Source organism: Pteropus medius, unplaced genomic scaffold, assembly GCF_902729225.1.
Source record: "Pteropus medius unplaced genomic scaffold, Ma_sr-lr_union100, whole genome shotgun sequence".
In the NCBI taxonomy this organism is placed as follows: domain Eukaryota; kingdom Metazoa; phylum Chordata; class Mammalia; order Chiroptera; family Pteropodidae; genus Pteropus; species Pteropus medius.
The window spans coordinates 3,438,526-3,456,525 of NW_024349803.1; the positions used below are offsets into that span (position 1 = coordinate 3,438,526).

Consider the following 18,000-nt stretch of genomic DNA (forward strand, 5'->3'; position numbering starts at 1 on the left):
CTACTTTGTATTTCACCCTGAGGAAATATTTTCTGAGGAACCATTCAAGTTTTATAGACTAGCTCCTAAATTTTTCAGCTTTGGAGAAATTGTTATAATAGGCCTTATCCATAAAGTTGGATAAGAAGAGATTAGGTTATTCACAGACTCCGGTTAATGGAATGTGACCATATCATGAATTACCAAATTTCGGAAATATAAAATACAAGAAATTGGGCTGTTCATTTAAACATTTTTTTTAATTTAGAGAGGTCTTTTGGGATTTTTCCAGTGTCCTGGGACACCTTATAAGCACTCTTTTTAGTGCGGTGTGATTGTGGGTGTAGGCAAGTTAAAAGAAATCTTTATAATGGGTAATGAGTAACACTAGTAATAGTATCAATGATGGTTAACATTTATGCTGCTTTTTCTATGTGCCTGAGTTCTTCTAAGCCTAGTTAAATATTAACTTAGTTAATCCTTACCCTACAAATATATTTTGCAGTTATACCCATTTTATAGTTGTGAAAACTGAGGTTAAGTGGCTTCCTCGAGGTAGAGACATGGGGATTTGAACCCAGGACATCTGGCTCCAGAGCTTGTGCACCCAACCCCTGTGCTGTGCTGTTAAGAAGGTGAACTTGACAGTGACAGGCAAATATTCCCAAGGCCCTTTCTCATCCTTTATCAGATAATGTATCTTTCCTACTCCTGAAGGATGTTGACTAAGTAGAAATTTATCGTGCGTTTATTGGGGCTGAGCATTGGGGTAGTTGCTGTTGGGGATGAGGACACGAAAGCTGCCTTGGAGAAGTTTATTGTCACATAGGAAGATGAAGCATTACCACAAGCTCCAGAGCTTCCCCTTGAACTCTGGACCGGTCCATCCAGGTGCCCACCTGACACTTCTCCTTGGATGGAGCTAACACATCTAAAACAAACTCCTGTCTTCCTTGGCTCAGCTGTTTCTCCCACAACCATGCCCATGTCAGAAGGTGGCCACTGCAGCCTTCCATTTGCTCAGGACACAAACCCTAGAGGTGTCTTGGATGTCGTCTTTTCCTCATGCCCTATTTCGAAACCACCAATAAATCCAATTTCCTACCTTCAAAACATATCCAGAATTTGAGGCTCATACCCGGTTATCATCTGATCTTCCCTCTCCCATGGTCGGTCATGGCCAGAGTATTCATGTCTCCCTTCAGCTCAAAACACTCCCAGGACTTCCATCTTACTCAAGGCAAAGCCCAAATCCTTACCATATACCGCACGGCTCATACTGTCTGCCTCCTGTGCTTCACACTTCATGTGCTGCCTGTGGCCGTGCCGCTTCACCAGGCAGGTCCTGGAATGTTCTAGTCTGTTTGCACTTGCCACCACTTTGCCTGCTACACCATCCCTCTTATCCTATGGCTCCCTCCGTCACCTTCAGGATTTTACTTAACGTTACCTGCTTGGTGAGGCCTTCCCTGAGCACTCTTGTTTGGAAAAATTGTGCCACCTTCCCCTATACTTGTTGTCCCTCCTCCCTGCCTTATTTTTCTTTATTTGACATATCTTTAAAGTTGAAGTTATTATTTTTGTTTATTGTCTGTTTTTCTGCTCCTGAAGGTAAGGCCCAGGAGGGCAAGGTTGTTATTATTTTTTCTCCTGTCTCACTTTGATATCCCCAACATTTAGAACAGTGCCTTAGTACTTTGTATTAAGTACTCAAAAAAGGAGGGTGTGATGATTAATTTTATGTGTCAGCTTGGCTAGGCTATAAGGTACCCAGTTTTGGGTCATATGCTGGTATGGAGTATTTAAATGGATTTTTTTTTTAGGTGTGATTAACATTTAAATCAGTAGACTTTGAGTAAAGTAGATTATCTTTTATAGTATGAGTGGGCCTCATCCTATAAGTTGAAGAACTTAAGGAAAAAGACTGAGATCTCCTGAGGGGAAAGGAATTCCACCTTCAGATGGCCTTAGGACTCCCTTCTGCAACACCAGCTCTTCCCTGTGTCTGCGGCCTGCTGACTTGCCCTGCAGATTTCCCACTTGCCAGTGCCCATAGTCACATGAGCCAGTTCCTTAAAATTCTGCCCTGCCGTCTCTCTGTACAGATCTATATACACATAGGCACATACACATCCTCTGTCCTATTGGTTCTCTTTCTCTGGAGAACCCTAATACAGAGGGTCAAGATGGAAGAGAATGGAGTGTCAGGTGGAAAGTCCAGTGGCAGTGAAGGCATGGTGTCTAGAGAGCACTTGGTGTGTAAAAAAGATAGCCCTGGCTTAGTCCGACCTGGCTCCAGGGTCATGAAGGGGAACAGGCTACTAAGTTGTTTAGACTAGTAAGGAGGGAGACCAAGATTGCAGTTGAGGCTAAGGACTCCAAGCTGGCAGCAGATGTGACTTATGCTCTTTGAGCCACTTGTGTGGTGCAGAATATGAACCTGGCAAAAGCTGGTGATAAGAATCAGAGGGATGAGAAACAAGGGAAACCAGAGCGAGGAAGGTATTCGATAGTCCTGAAATGGCAGGCTGGCCCGTAGAATGAAGTGGCGGAATTGAAAGCATCCACCAGAGCTTGGAACCTGGCCTGTTTGTGTAGGAGCAGGAGCAGGAGCAGGAGCAGGCTGATACCTAGCATTTTGAGTCTGGACATTAGAGGGCGGGGATGCTACTCACAGAAACAAGAAACGTGGGAGGAAATACAGGCTTGTTGGGCAAGATGTTGCGTTCTTTTTGGAGCGTATTCATCTGGAATCGCCAGGAAAGTTCCAGGTGAAGATGTTGAAACAGATCCTTGGGCATGTCCACCTGGACTTGAAGAAAAGACAGGATGGGAGGGAGACTGGAGAGTTGTCCCCTACAGCAGAGAAAGTGAGACCAGCGAGGGGGGATGTGATAGCTGAGGGGGAGACAATACAATCATGTAACTTTTATGAGCGTACACAACAATATCATGTATTCAGGGTTCCCAAACTCTGGTTCCCAGAGTACCCCAAGGCACTACAGGAAACCCACAGTTAGGGAGGGGCAAGGGATAGTTTATATTTTTGAGGGAAAGACAGGGGTACTTGAAATGTTTGATACCACATTCATTATTAACTCGATGTGGGAGTTCACAATACCAACATTAGTACCACGTTCCTTTCGATGACATCATGTCTTTTGCAAAGCTGGATTTGGGGGCAGTTGCTAAGAAAACCATTGTGGAACAGGAAACGAGGGTGGTGGCGTCCAGTGTGATTTCAAGATTTGAGAAGCTGTGCAGTGCCCAACAGATGTACACACCCCCTTAGTACTTAATTATGGTAATTTAAGATGTAAGGAAAAACATTTTCTTTCAGTTTGTGTGTTCTGTTTTTTCAAAAGGCTACTAAGTTGTTTAGACCTAATTATTAATTTGTTTGGACATCTGCTTAATAAATAGAACTATAGGTATTGCTGTTAACAGGGAGTAGTGTGGAAATTTTGCCGAGACCCTGGGAGAGGGACATGAACTGTCTTAGAACCTTTGCCACATCTCGTCCTGGGTGTTATATGTAGACTGTAAAAGAGTCGGAGCGGGGATAGAAGGATAGGGGAGAAAGGGAAGGACATGAGGGCTGCATCCGAAAATCATGTTGTTTGTTTGTTTGTTTGTTTGTTTTTCAAGAATAAAGGCTATGAAGCAAATAATGTAAAATGTTAGCTTTTGTTAAATCCGGATAGTGGGTACATAAATGTCTCATTTTCTATCTTTATCCATGTTTCCAGTGGTTTATAATAGAAATAATTTTAAGAGAGAGACAGGAGGGCTGGCAGTAGAAATTTAGGGGCACACCTGCATTTAAGAGGACAGCAGTGAGTCTGGGAAGGGAGCATCTGAGGTACAGAGAGATTCAGGAGTTGGGAGGAGTTGCTAAACCAAGGGGGTCAGCAGGACCACGTTCTTCTAGACTGTGGTTGTCAGCCCTGGTTAACAGGCTTAAGAAAGATCCTGGGCCCTGCTAAGGCCTGGATACTAGGAAACTGGAGAGCGTTAGGAATGGGAAAAGACTGGGGTTTGCTACTAGAGCCTTGCTTCTCTACTCTGGCTACCAGTTAGAATCGCTTAGAGGGCTTTAATGAACACTGATCTTTGTTCCCCATTCAGAAATGGCTGGGCATCAGGACTTTGAAACAGCTCTCTAGGTGATTCCAGTGTGTAACCAAGATTGAGAACCACTGCCATGGCCCAGGGTTGCTCAAACTTTACTGTGACTCAAACTTTAAGGAACACTTGTCATTAAAAGGTGGGTTCTGATTCAGCAGGCCTGAGTGAGGCCTAAGTTCTGCATTTCTAAGAGTCTCCCAGAGGACCGCACTTTGAATAGCAAGTTCTCTTGAGAGGGACCTGTCGTTAGTTATGGGTGGTTGTGATGGAAACTAGTGGGAGAGCAGAAAAGTAGCCTGGATCAGACATCTATTAAGATGTGGGGGTGGGGGTGAGGGTGAGGTGGTAAGCGAGTGTTTTCTTTTGATAATGTAAATACCCCTTGTATTCCTTATCTTTTGCTTTGTAACAAATTACTCCAGGACTTGGCAGCTGAAAACAATAAACATTTGTTATCTCACAGGGTTTAGTGAGTTAGAAATTCAGAAGCAGCTACGCTGGGTGGTTCTGACTCAGAGTTTCTCTGGAGGTTGTGTTTAACACGTCATCTGGGCTGTTATAGAGCTGAAGGGTCTTTTTCCACATGGGTGTTGAGTTAGTACTGGCTGTTGGCTGGAGACCTCGGTTTTCTGCCATGAGGGCTTCTCCATGGGGTTAATAAAGCTTCCTCATAATATGGCAGCTGGCTGCCCCCTGAGTGAGAGAGCCAAGAGAAGGCAAGGTAGATCCCACCCATCTCCTATAACCTAGCCTTGGCAACCAGTATCCTACTGGCTGCACAGGTCAGCCCTACTCAGTGTAGGAGGGGACCTCTCATGAATACCAGGATTATTGAGGGCCATCTTGGAGGCTGGTGTGATATCCCTTATTGTTTTCAACTAGGAAAATAATGCATGCACAACACAGAAAACTTGAAAATAGAGAAACCCATAAAGAGAATGTCACTTCATAATCTCATGACCCAGAGGAAAGTTCTGTGAACATCGTGGTCTGTGTCCTGCCAGTTAAAGAAAGAATGTAGATTTTTATATACAGTAGTACACATAGATGTGTGAAAGTGGCACCATACCATAATACTGTTCTTTTATTTGGCATCAAATCAGGAGCACTTTCGATAGGCAAATTTTAGTTATCCTTGGGTTTCTGTCTTAGATTATGTTTGTAGGATATAAGGATTTGATGTCATTTGAATAGTTGACTTAATTTTGAAGTTTTTATTTACGTTTCTGGTTCAAAAGAGGCGTACTTTTCAAGTAAACCCTTTTAAATTTGGATTGTCACTTTCTTACTTTGGATGCCTGAATGACGTAATAAACTCACTCAGTCTTCAAATATGGGATATGAGAGTAGAAATAAAAAATGAGTTTGCCAGCTGATCTAGCGTCACTGCATATAATTGCCCTGTCTCTGGTTGCCTGACATGAGCTGTTGGCAATTGTTAAAATTAGCTTTACAGTCTATCTCAGATTAGTGGTAAGTGTGGTAAATGAGGGCTCACTCTTAATGAAACTAATTTGTATTTGAAAATATAACTACATATATTGCCCCCATTATTTAAATGTGTGCGTGCTAATTGATAGTAAAAATGAACCTTTAAACTGAGGTTTTTATAAACCTTAGCTGAAAAATCATCTTTTAAGGAGGAGATCTTTTTTGAAGTGGTTTTCCAGTGTTTTATGGTCATCTTGGGAAGCCTTTCAGAAACAAATTAGAAATACTTTTAAAATAAAAATTTCAACATTTCGACATTTAAAATGACACAGGACATCATGTCCCATTGCCGATCAGCTTTTTCTGGAACCAAGTCTATGGCGATGGCTCCCTGTTTTATATTACAGCAGTTTTCTCTGAGTGCCCTGCACTCCGCCCAGACCTGTAGAGCAGCCAGCCTCACTGCACCGTGTGTATCTGTTCATTGTCTTTCTCCTCCTTTCACCTGCCATCTCCTTAAAAGAAAGGCCTGGCTTCCCATTTTTATATTTCCTGATTGAAAGCCTGACTCAAAGCCAACCTTAATAAATGCATGGTGAATGAATGAGTGCATGAATTTGGAATATTAGTACCCTTCCTCATGGAGCTGACAGTTTCTGCATGAAGCTGGTCCACCATATACCAAAGACACACCCCATTCTAGGTTTGATTCGGAAAGAATTGATTTTTGAGAATGTCACCATTTGAGAGATCTTTGCTTCTTGGTCATTCGCAATGTCCAGTGTCCTCTCCTTGTACTTGGGTCTCAGAACCTCCCAGTGATGACCTTATTTTCCTCCCTAGTCAGCATCCAGGTCCTAATTACCTTTAGCCTGTTTCTGTTAGAGAGCTGTGAGTATATTTTGGCTCTTTTCATGTTATCTCACTGTAAGAATGGGGAAAGAACGCCTCTCTTTCTCTACCTTTTAAGACCTCGTGGATTGTTTTGTCTTGGCTTCTTGATGCTAGAGAGACTCATACACATGGGTATAGGTATGTCTTCTAGGAAGACAAAAATATAAAGAGAGAAGAAAACCTCCTGAATGAATGTCAGATAATCAAAGCTGATTCACTGATCAACTCACACATAAAATATGTAAACTGATTTATATGAGGTGTCAACGTGAAGTAACTACAGGAATTTGAAGGGGAGGAGCTCCAGGAATTGGATGGACCATAGAAAAGTACTGGGAAAATATCACACACATAGGTGATTTTTAGCATGTTTCCTTCACGAAAACAGACAAAAACAAAAGGAGAAATAGCCAGAATAGTACCGCTGCTCGTGATTCCACTCAGTGAGCTGATGCCCCAGAGTCAACAGGAGGTGGGGGGGCTAATTTATTGGTCTCTCAGAGGGTCTCACCTTCCTCCTGTGGGGTTAGCATCTAGCCACCCTGAGTGTGTAAAGGGAATCACTGTTTGTTAACAGGACCCTGCACTTACCATACCAGCAATCCCACTCCTAGGTATTACCCTAGAGAAATGAAAACTTATGCCTCATAAAATCCTCTATGTGAATGTTACAAGCCACTCTATTCATAATAAACCCAAACTGGAAACAACCCAGATTTCCTTCCAAGGGTGAATGGCCAAAGCAGGGCCCATAAATGCAGGCCAACCTCAGCTGGTGCTTGACTGAGGAGGCAGCGGGCCATGGTCATTTTGAACAAACTTGATGTATAAGTTACCTGTCGCATGACAAATCACCCCCAAACTTAGAGGCTTAAGATAGCAACAGTGGTGTCTTTTGCTCAGGTATCTGCAATTTGGTCAGGTCTTGGTGGAAATAGCTTTCCTCTGCTCCATGTGGTGTCCGTGGCTTGACTGAGCCAGAAGCTTCCGAGATGGCTCACTGGCAAGATGGCTGGCAAGTTGGTGCTGGCTCTTGGTTCCTCTCCATATGTGCCTCCCTTTTGGGGCTGCTTGGGGTTCCTCATAGTATGGTGACTGGAATGCAAGAGTGGGCATCCCAAGAGTCAGGCAGTGGATGCTTCCAGTTTCTTAAGGCCACGGTCCAGGAGCTGGCACTGTGTTATTCTACCATGTTCTCTTGGTCAAGCAGTCATGGAGCCCAGGTTCAGGGTTGGGGGGGCATGACATAGACCCCACCTCTTGATGGCAGGAGTGTCAAAGGATTTTGGGGTTATATTTAGAAACTATCGCATTTACCATTTACTCTCCACCCTACTAGAAACCTCGAACCCTGAGGGAGATGTGCCTGAATGTCTGCGTGAGAGAATGTGCAACCACATTAGGTGTCATCTTTCCTGACGAGGCTGTTCCCTTCACTTTTCCCTCTGCCTCTCACTTCTCTCTTCCCTCAAAGGCTCATACTCATTCCCCGCCCCAGGCCTCTTGCCAGATTCTATTGTGAGTTTGATTTGGGAACCTTGCATAGTGAACTGTAAAGTTTATAAAACTCTACAATAATGTAAGGCATTGTTATATCTTATTTTTCCTCCCTTTTCTAAGCTAGATTTTTCTGACTTGTTTGAACAAAGTAAGGACTAATAGATATTTTTGGAATGGTATAAAGTCTTTTCTATTTTGACGGGTGGAGGTTGGTAGAGTGAAGGAAAGAACTAAGGAATGCAAGTGTGCCAGTAGGGTCCTTGACACAAAAGAATAAGGTACAAATTCACACTAAGATTTTAGTGGCCAGCAACGGCTTCACATGCTGCCTTTCCCGGAGAGAACTGTGCCTTAAGAGTAGCTGCTTGACCAGGGTTGAACGCGCGCCAAAGAAATGAATCTCTAAAGTTTGAAACCCCAAGGATTCAGTGATATTACAGTTTTGCTACTGTTTACCACTGTTTATCTTTTCTGTGTATGATCACATAGATGATTTCCCTAGAGCCACATCATGTCTTGTGAGAAAAGCACAGTGCCCTTTGGGATGAACTTGGGCAAATACGTCCAGTTCCGGACAGTCTGACCGAAACCTTAAACTCAAAGTTGTAATTTGGGAGGGTTTTTCTAATGCTTCTTGGCATGCCTTTCCTCTAGCTGCCAACCTTGTCTGAATCTTTCTCACTCATCCTGGTAACCCTCTTCTTGATTTTTTTTTTTCTGCTGCCAGGGAACCTGTCCTCTACAGAAGAAGTTAAATCATACTAAAGTTGTTAGTGGCTACTAGGAGTTTGGTTTCTTGCTCTTCTCGTGGTTTTCAAGGAGATACTGAGGTAGGGTGATTCTGATTTCAAAGGAATGAATCTCTAGTACCAGAACTTACCTAACAGGATAGCAAGAATAAGAGTATTTTTGAGGAAGTGGTTTCTTCTTGGAGATCCCCAAACACTCAGTCCATTAGGTGGGGTAGGTGAGTGAGTGACTTGGTAAGCCTCTGCGTTATTTCCAGTTCTGTTCTAGTGGTAACAGTGCTCATCTAGCCAGGGTTCCCCGGTCCCCAGTACTTAGGAGCCTCCCTGTCCACTTTTCTTCTGCTTTTTCCAAGCACATGCCAGTCGGCTTGCTTTTTAGCAGTTAAATATGCAGCCTCTGTACAAATCAGCTATTAAATCTGCAGAACTACAGAGTATTTTACAAGTAATCAGTTCATGCAGATTGCACATAAATCATGTCTGCTCTGGCCCTTTGGACGCTAATGTTCCCTTATTAAGGCATAAGTAAGCCTTCCTGTTCTCATCCATCCTTCCAGACTTTTTTTAATTACTGAAAAGTATAGACCGGTTGTCGCTCCACCACCCTCTTTTACATTCCCCACCCCCACACACACCCTCACTGCTTTTTGGAGGTTTATTTTGTTTTTCTGGAGCTTGCCAAATTGCCTTAGGAAGCTGGGTACCTTGTGAATGGATTGAGCAAAAGGAAATTCTTATCTCTAAAAGGAAGCAGTCACCACGTTTCTGTTTGTGATATTCTTGGCCAGTTAATATTTTTGTGAAATATATTCTGATGGCAGCGCCAGTATCCGGGAGATGGGGGAAGTATTGGTCATGCTCAGTGCACAAAAGGAAAATATCTTCCACTGAAGTCTGGGGAGGGGATAGAAAGTCATTTCATGACTGTCATTCTGCCGAAATAAACAAAGCACCTTCATCGTTTTTAATCCCCTGGAAGACTGGAAGCTCAGCCACCCTTATATGCACATTATTTTAACATCTCTCCGTTTTCTTTTCAAACCATAGCTACAATTCTTCGCTCTAATACACGTGGATTTCTGCTTCCAGTTTCTCTGGCCCTGCTATTAGTGTTCAGCGAGTTTTCATTTTGGTCTGAAATGACTCTCTGAGAGCGTAGAAGCACACTATTATTCCTGTGGTTTGGTCTAAAAAAAGAAGAAAGGGGGACTTTTAGACGAGGCCCATAAAAATACCGCCATGTACTTTTAGAGATGTTTTATGAATATGAATTCTCTTCTAAGTAATCACTGTTGAGGGTAGAAAGGACTTTGGGAAATTGAAACAACAACTTAATATTCTCTCTCAGCAACCACAGTGAAGGTGACACATCTCTCTCTTTTTTTTTAGATGGGCTGACACCATAATACACTGTATTGCTTTTTGGATTCCATTTTTTAATCATATATACAGATCATAGTAGAACTGAGGCACTCTGGGGTATTATCTTCCTCAGATAAGGGAGAAAAGATATAGAGGACATATGCTTTCGGTATTATTTCAGAATCACAGGATGTCTGGTAATGATATCTTAACAGAAAGAGAAGTCAGCCTGGGTACTAAGCACAGTTCCTCTGGTGTTTAGGTCATATATTAAATTATACTCTAGATTCCATAAAGGCTGAAGTCCCGTATGTATTCTTCAGGGAAATTATGGAGTCTTTTATACTATGGTGTTTAAAAACAAAATCTCACAGAAAAAACAAATCACCCCCCTCCTTTTTTTCCCCCTTTTTCTGGCAGCTGCTGAGATGGGTTGTAGATTGAACAAGTTAGAGAAACGCGATGACAAACGGCCTGGAAATATCTATTCGACTTTGAAGAGGCCTCAGGTTGAAACCAAGATAGATGTGTCTTATGAATACCGCTTCCTGGACTTCACTACCCTGACTGCTGGTGAGTACTGGTGCCTGGTGTTCTTGGTGACAGGTGAGCTCGGACCCGGCCTGGCACTGCAGCCCTATCCTGGGCAGGACCTTCAGCTGAGGCTGCCCCAGTCAGTGCTGGTGGGGCCTGACAAAGACTTACTGGGAGGTGGGTGGGGTGGGTGGGACTGTCCAAAGGGGGCTGCTTGTAGAAATCCACATTTTTATGCGAAACCTTTCACATTTTAAAAGATAGTAACTAATTAAAATTATAACAAGTTAGAACCATATATGAGCCATATACTGCGCATGGGTGGGCTGAATTTGGCCCATGGGCCAGCCGACTTGCAGACCCTGTTTCCTAGCAAGCCATGTGGAAAAAGGAAATTGCCTTATCTCCTCATATCTGTCTGCCTGTCCAACCAAATTCATCTGCCCATTGTTCCACCATCTTTCAAGAGTGCTTGTCCATCTGGGCTTGGTTTTGCCTCACCTGAGCCAGAGGGTGTTCAGGTCACCTACCACCACCAGCGTCCCACTGGCACTGGAGTGACAGGCAGGTGAAGGTCAGTGTTTTCATCACAGAGTGTTTGCTGACCACTGATGGTGTGGAGACTGTGGGGCTACTGCTGTGGGGAAGTGGTTTCCTGGAGCTCCTTACCTGGTAGGAGAGAAGACTCCTTACACATGAAAAAACGAGACACCCAACAGGCTGTAATTTTAGGTCGGAAAACATGTAAAATATATTTCAGAAAAGGAAGGGAATATTCTTTCTCTCTCTCTCTTTTTTTTTTTTTTTTTGCCGGGCGGGGGGCTGAGGGCGGTCTCTGGAAGTTGGGAGCAAAAAACCAGGCACTACAAAACTAAAGCATTGTAAGACATGTTCTCCCTGAGCTTCTGAGTATATTTTAAGCTTCTATTAACAGAGAAGAGAATGAGAGGGACTAGTCCTCGTGTTTGTAGGTGTGAGTCCTGGCTCTGCTGTGGAGTAGCTGGGCGAATTGCTAGGCCTGCACCATCCTCATCTACCAGATGCACACATGAATACCCCCACCTCTCAGGGCAGCCGTGATGACTAGAAGAGGGAAGGTGTGTGAGGACTTAGCACAATGTCTGGTACGAAGTAGGGCTACTAATATTGCTACCACTCCTCCTTCTTGACTAATTCTGCTTTGACCACTTCCATCCTGAGGCTCCACCTGCTTCCTGAGCCCTGAGACAGCTGGGCATCTCTGCAGGGACCTTCTGTGTACCCCAAAATGAAACTCAGCAGCTTCCTCATCAGATTGCTTCCTGCTGGCACCCTCGTCAATACTATCACCATCATCCTCTTAGACGGACTGACACCTTAGTCCTCTGTGACCAAGCCTTCTCCTCACCCACAATTTCCATTCCATCACCCAAGTCTATTCAAACTACTTCGGAAAATGCTTATAATAGAGTTAATGTAACATGAACAAATCCAAACACAAAGTTATTTGAAGCATTTGGTCATTATTTTTTTAATGAATATTTGAGTGCCCACAATGTTCTAGGCGTTATAGAACAATTAAGGGGAAAAACAAAAGGATGCATAGGAAGAAAGCTTGGAAGGAAATACACCATGATGTTAAAATTTGATTGTCAAGGTGCTGAGATCATGTATTTTGCATTGTGGTTATATTTCTTCTCTTATTAAGAAGAGTAATTTTTGCTTAACCTCCTCTGTCTTCCAACTGCTTTATCACTCATCATCTGAATTACTTCTCTAAACTCCTTATATGTTTCTCTGGTTCCTTGTGCTTCAGTCATAGCACCCATACTGTTTTCTGCATTGTGCTTTCTTTAATTGAATTATCCTTTATTCTCTCATTATAAAATGAACATCTGCCCATTATGAAATGTTAGAAAAACACTGGAAAAATCTCAACCATTTCTCCCTGCTTCTGCCTTTGTCACCTTACAGATCATGTCACCCCTCTGCTCAAAGCCCTGCTGTGGCTCCCCTCACCCTAAGTGGCACCATTCACCTGTCATTTGTCCCGTGTGTTCTGCCACTGCAAACTTGCTGTTGCTCAAGGCTCCAAGGCCTCCTCAGGGCTTTTGCACTGCCTGTTCCCTCTGCCTGGAAGTCCTCCCAGATATACCCTTTGCTCAGCTCTTAACCACCTTCTTTGCGGAACCTTTCCTGACCACTGATTTAAAATTTCTACCTACCCCCAACTCTCTTTCCCTTTCCTCTCTTGATTTTCTCTGTAGCACTTCTTACCATCTTACATACTATATATTTTGCTTTTGTTGTTTGTCTTATTTATTGCCTGCTTTCCTTCATTAGAAGGTAGAAGCCCTTCTAATGAGTACAGAGATTATATCTGCTTTATCCTCTGCTGTGTCTTCGTACTTAAAACAGTGCCTGGCACATAGTAGTTAATCAATAAATATTTGTTGAATGAATACTCAATGTATATTTTTAGATCCTGCTTTCTTTCAACTAAATATTGTATAGTGAGGCATGCCCTCTGTCATTCCTTGTGTTCCAAAACTATGATTTAATGGCTGTACGTGATTCAGTCACTCAGCATACTATAATTTATTTAGAAGTTCTCTTTTATTGGACATTTAAGTTATTTCAGGCTTTGGGCTATTATAAATAATGTTATGATAAGCAATGCTGGACATAAATCTTTGTGCACATTTCTGATTATTTCTTTAGGAATTACTGAATTGAAAGACACAAATGTCAGGACTCTTGATAAATTGCTTAATTGCCCTCTACATAGGACCTGTTTGTATAAAACACAAATCTGATCATACCAAACTCTTTGGTTAGTTCCTCTGGATGAATGAAATGGAGTTTCCAGTGAGTGCTCAGGGCTTTCCTCAGCTTGTCCTTGCTCTTTGTGGACCCTCCCCCAACCTGTCCCCTGGAGCAGGGGTCCCCGACCCCTAGACTGAGGACCGGTACCAAGGAACCAGGCCATACAGCAGGAAGTGAGTGACGGGCAAACGAGCAAAGCTTTATCTGTATTTATAGCCACTCCCCACTGCTGGCATCACCACCTCAGCTCCACCTCAGATCATCAGGCATTAGATTCTCATAGGAGCACCGGTCCCTGGTGCCATAAAGATTGGGGACCACTGCGCTGGTGGATGGCGTGCCTTGGCCCTTGGCCTTGCCCTTGCCCTCTTCCCCCAGGATCCTTCCTCTCCAGTCTCCCTACTTAGCACAGGACACTCCTTCCACACAGGGCTTGCCATACCCCTCACTGTTTGCCAGAATCCCACCTACCTGTTATTGTTCCTTCTTGGAATTATTCTTTTCTGCACACTGTAGTTTGTCAGTACCATCCTATGACACTTTTATTCCATGTATTATACTTATTTGTGTTTCCTTGAGGACATGGACCAAGCCTTGCTCATCTTTCTGTTCTTTCTCGTTCATGCTTTCTAGCTGAGTATAGTGTCAGGTACAAAGTAAATGTTCTCCTTCAAAGTAGATGTTACACATGCTGATTCGTTCCCTGGCAGCCTCTCAAGTTCTTTTCCAGAAGTTCTAATGGGGTTATTCATTATTGCTCCAGAATGGAGCCAGTATTGGTTGAGAGCCTACTATGTGCCAAGTCCTGTCATGGGCATTTTATTTCTTATTGCATTCTCCCCCAACTTTTCAACTTTGCCAAAGTATAATTTAAGCCCACTAGACTGCAGGTATTTAAATGTTCAAGCCCATGAAACCATCACCTGGTCAAGAGGTGGAATATTTCCATTACCCCAAAAGTTTCCTCATGCACCTTTGTAATCTCTCCTTTTTTCCAACCCTCTGTCCCCAGACAACCAGTCATCTGCTATCTGTCACTCTTTGTGTCACTGATTTTATTTGACAGAACTTTCTATTAATGGAATCATATGGTTTTTACTCTTTCTGGTCTGGCTTTTTCCTATCAGCTTACTTTGAGATTCATTTATGTTGGTTGGTATGTAAGTAGTTCATTCCTGTTTTATCTCTGGGTAGTATTCTATTATATGGATATATCATAGTTTTGTTTTTCCATTCATCTATTGATGGACCTTTGGGTCATTTTCAGTTTTTGGTGATTACAAATTAAGTTGTTGTGAACATTTGTCTTTGTGTGGCCTCTTACGTCATTTTATCCTCACAGAAACCCAGTGAGGTATGTGGGTACACTCATTCCTTTCTTGCAGATGAGGAAACAGATACTCGGAGAGGTTAAGTAACTTTTCTAAAGATACAGTGCCAGGAAGTGACTGAGGCAGAATTTGAATGTAAATCTCTTGGGCATCAAAGCTCTTTTATAAACTGCAAGGTGCTAGACAAATAGGTATTGACACTAATTAGAACTTTCTTGTTAGAAAACTTGTGTTGTTATCTAGAGGCACGTAAGAATATTCCTCTTTCATATGGTTTTGGCCATAGAAGATTTTTAAGTAGCACTTGATATGCTTATTTTTCATAGAGAAGATGCTCATCTAACTCTTCAACATTGAAAATTGGTGAAAGTGTGTTGGCGCACTTCCACCTGGTAGCTTAGGCTGGAAGGGGACCATGTGCACTTTAAAAAAAAACCACAGAAAAAACAAGATCAGAGTTAACTCCATTTTGTTTGTCCCTTGTTTAGAGCTCAGTGCTCTTGCAGATGTTATTGGAACCTGCACCCTCACTTGTGGGGCTGGCAGAGGCAAAAAGCATCAGGAATCTCACAGTTAAGCACCTAAGCTGCCAAAAATCTCAATTCTGGGTGATTTGATCAAGTCTTAAATTTTCAATTAACTCTGGTCATCGAGGGATGAACTTGCCCTTTGACGGGTTTCATTGCAGATAGAGGCCCATAAAGCATCACAATTTCTGCAAAACAGTGCCTTGTTCTGCCTTTTATACGTGCGTTTTGCCAACTTCTCAGTACCAGGCCATTCTCACACCACTTGACGGCTACCTGTGTTGGCAACACGCGAATCAGTGTGTTCTATATGTGTTTGGTGCTGGGGACAGTTGGCACAATGAATGATCTGTATAATGAGGCCAGTGCCCAGGGCCTGATCTTTGCTTGAACTGTCTAGTCCTGCACTGTCCAGTACAGGCGCCACCAGCCACGGGACTATTTAAATGTAATAATTAAATTGAAATTAAATAAAGAATGCAGTTCCTCTGTCACACTAGCCACACTTCAGGTAGTCAACAACCCACATGGCTGGTGGCTACCATGTTGGACAGTACAGATAGAAGACACATCACCACAGAAAGTTCTGTTGGGTGATGCTGCTCTAGTCTGTTTCTGAGGGAGGATAACTCAGTTCTGGGTCTGATTCTGCATCTCTAATTCAGATTAATGTGCTGTTTTTATTATGAAAGTTAGCCCTTGGGTTCACTAGGGACTATAGGATGACAGTTTATTGATTCCACAATTTTTTTTTTTTTTTTTTTAGGCGAGACAACCCTTGGTTGACCTCACAGATTGCAAGGACCTTGTCAGCTTACAATCTCTTATTTTTTATTTTTTATTTTTTACGCCTATAGCACCTGGTCTTCCTAGGTGGTCTCCCAACTAAGTACTAACCAGGCTCGACCCTGCTTAGCTTCCGAGATCAGACGGGATCGGGCATGTTCAGGGTGGCATGGCTGTAGACATTGATTCCACAAATTTTTATTGAATGTTGACCTGGGACTAGATGTTGTGTCCTGAGACCATATGGGCGAACCAGACAGGAGGTTTATCCCGGTTGTCTTAGTCAGCTTGGCTGCTATAACCAAATGCTCCAGACTGGGTGGCTGAAACCATAGACATCTATTTTCTAACAGTTCTGGAGGCCGAAAGTCTGAGATCTGGGGCCAGTGTGATTAGATTCTGGTCAGGCTCTCTTCCTGGCTTGCAAATGTGTCCTTACATGGCTGAGAGACAGAGAGCTCTCTCTCTCATGTCTCTTCTTATAAGGACATTAATCCTTTTGGACTAGAGCCCAGCCCCACCCCCTTATGACCCCCTATATCCTAATTCACTTCCTTACTCCAAACACTCCTGGGGAGTAGGGCTTCAACATTTGAATTTTGAAGAGACACAAGGCAGTGGTCTAGTACACTAGTCTAGAATGGTTCAAAATCTCTTACACATGAAGCAAGTGATTTTCGTACCCAGTGCTAGAGTCATGGTGATAGAGGGGACGTGGTAGTCCCCAGTCTTGTGGGAAGACTGCATGTATCAAGGAAGGCTGAGGTCTGCAGGTGGATTTGGAGTTACCCAGGCAGAAGAATGAGGGTGAAGGAGATGATCTTTTCAGATAAAGAGGTCAACCTATGGGAGGGGCCAGAACCTGGAGACAACATTGCATATATGGGAAGCTGTCAGCAGTTCGGTCTGATTGGAGCATGGCTTTTGGGAGAAGTAAATGGAGGCCAGGTGACTAAAGGTCTTAGGTCTTGGACTGAGGAGTCTCGGCTCTGTCAAAAACACTGAAGGTTTTTAAGAGAGTAGGTGACATCATATTCACATACCAGAAAGACTGCTCTGGGTTTAGAATGAAGAAGGATGGAGGGAGTAAAAACTGTGGGGAGAGGAAACCATCTGGAAGCCATTAGAATCATCAGGCAAGAGGTGAAGGTAGTCTCAGCTGAGGGATTCACAGTGGGGACAAGAGACATAGGTGGAATCAAGGGAGATTAGGAGGTGGTCCCAGAGTCTGACGGGCAGGTGAGAGAGCGCAGGAAGTAGAGGAGGAGGTGGGTTTACTGGTACCTGGATGGCTGGCGCAAGGCCCACACAACTGGATACTCTGATTCTGCGTTAAGGCATTTCAAACAATGCTCTCACTCCGTCATTCTAGTAGCCATGAGAGCTGGAGGGAAGGATTATTTTTTTCTCTCTTGTTTTCAGATGAAAAAATTGCCTTGACTGGTAGCAAATACTAAGTGGGACCAATGTTTGAACTCTCTTCACTCAGGATTCATGTACTGCACATGAGAGCTCAGTGCCAGCTGTCAGGCCTGGTGATTGGTGTCTCAGTGTGTTTGTTTGAAGTATAACTTGTATACAATAAAATACACCCATATTAAGTATATAATTTGATGAGTTTTGATAAATGTAAACACCCATGTAACTACCACCACACTCAAGATATAGAACTTTTCTGTCACCCCTGAATATTCCCCTCATGCCTTCCCCAGCCTTTGTCCCAGACCCGCTGATCTTCTGTCACTGTAAATTCATTTAGCTTCTTTTAGAATAACACAGGAACGGAAGCACACAGTATGTATGCTTTTGTGTTGGACATCTTTAACTCAGCATGCTTTTGTGATTCATCCATGTTATCTATCTTATGTATCAAGACCTCATCCCTTTTTGATTCTGGAGAGTATTCCATTGTTTGGATGTGTTACAGTTTGTTTAATCATTCTCCTGTTGAACATTTGGGCTGTTTCCAGTTTG

General features: G+C 43.1%; 1 protein-coding gene and 1 non-coding gene across 2 annotated transcripts in view; one reads left to right on the forward strand and one right to left on the reverse strand.

Moving 5' to 3' along the window:
* Positions 1-18,000, forward strand: part of RFTN1 (raftlin, lipid raft linker 1) — a 185,477-nt gene that overhangs the window by 6,873 nt on the left and 160,604 nt on the right. The window contains exon 2 of the mRNA XM_039837049.1: positions 10,464-10,616. Coding sequence (XP_039692983.1) covers positions 10,472-10,616 — 145 coding nt within the window. The 5' untranslated portion in view covers positions 10,464-10,471. The remainder of the gene's footprint in view (positions 1-10,463; positions 10,617-18,000) is intronic.
* On the reverse strand, positions 16,089-16,207 carry LOC120582663 (5S ribosomal RNA). Its single transcript, XR_005647606.1, has one exon. It is a non-coding gene; the product is annotated as a 5S ribosomal RNA (ribosomal RNA).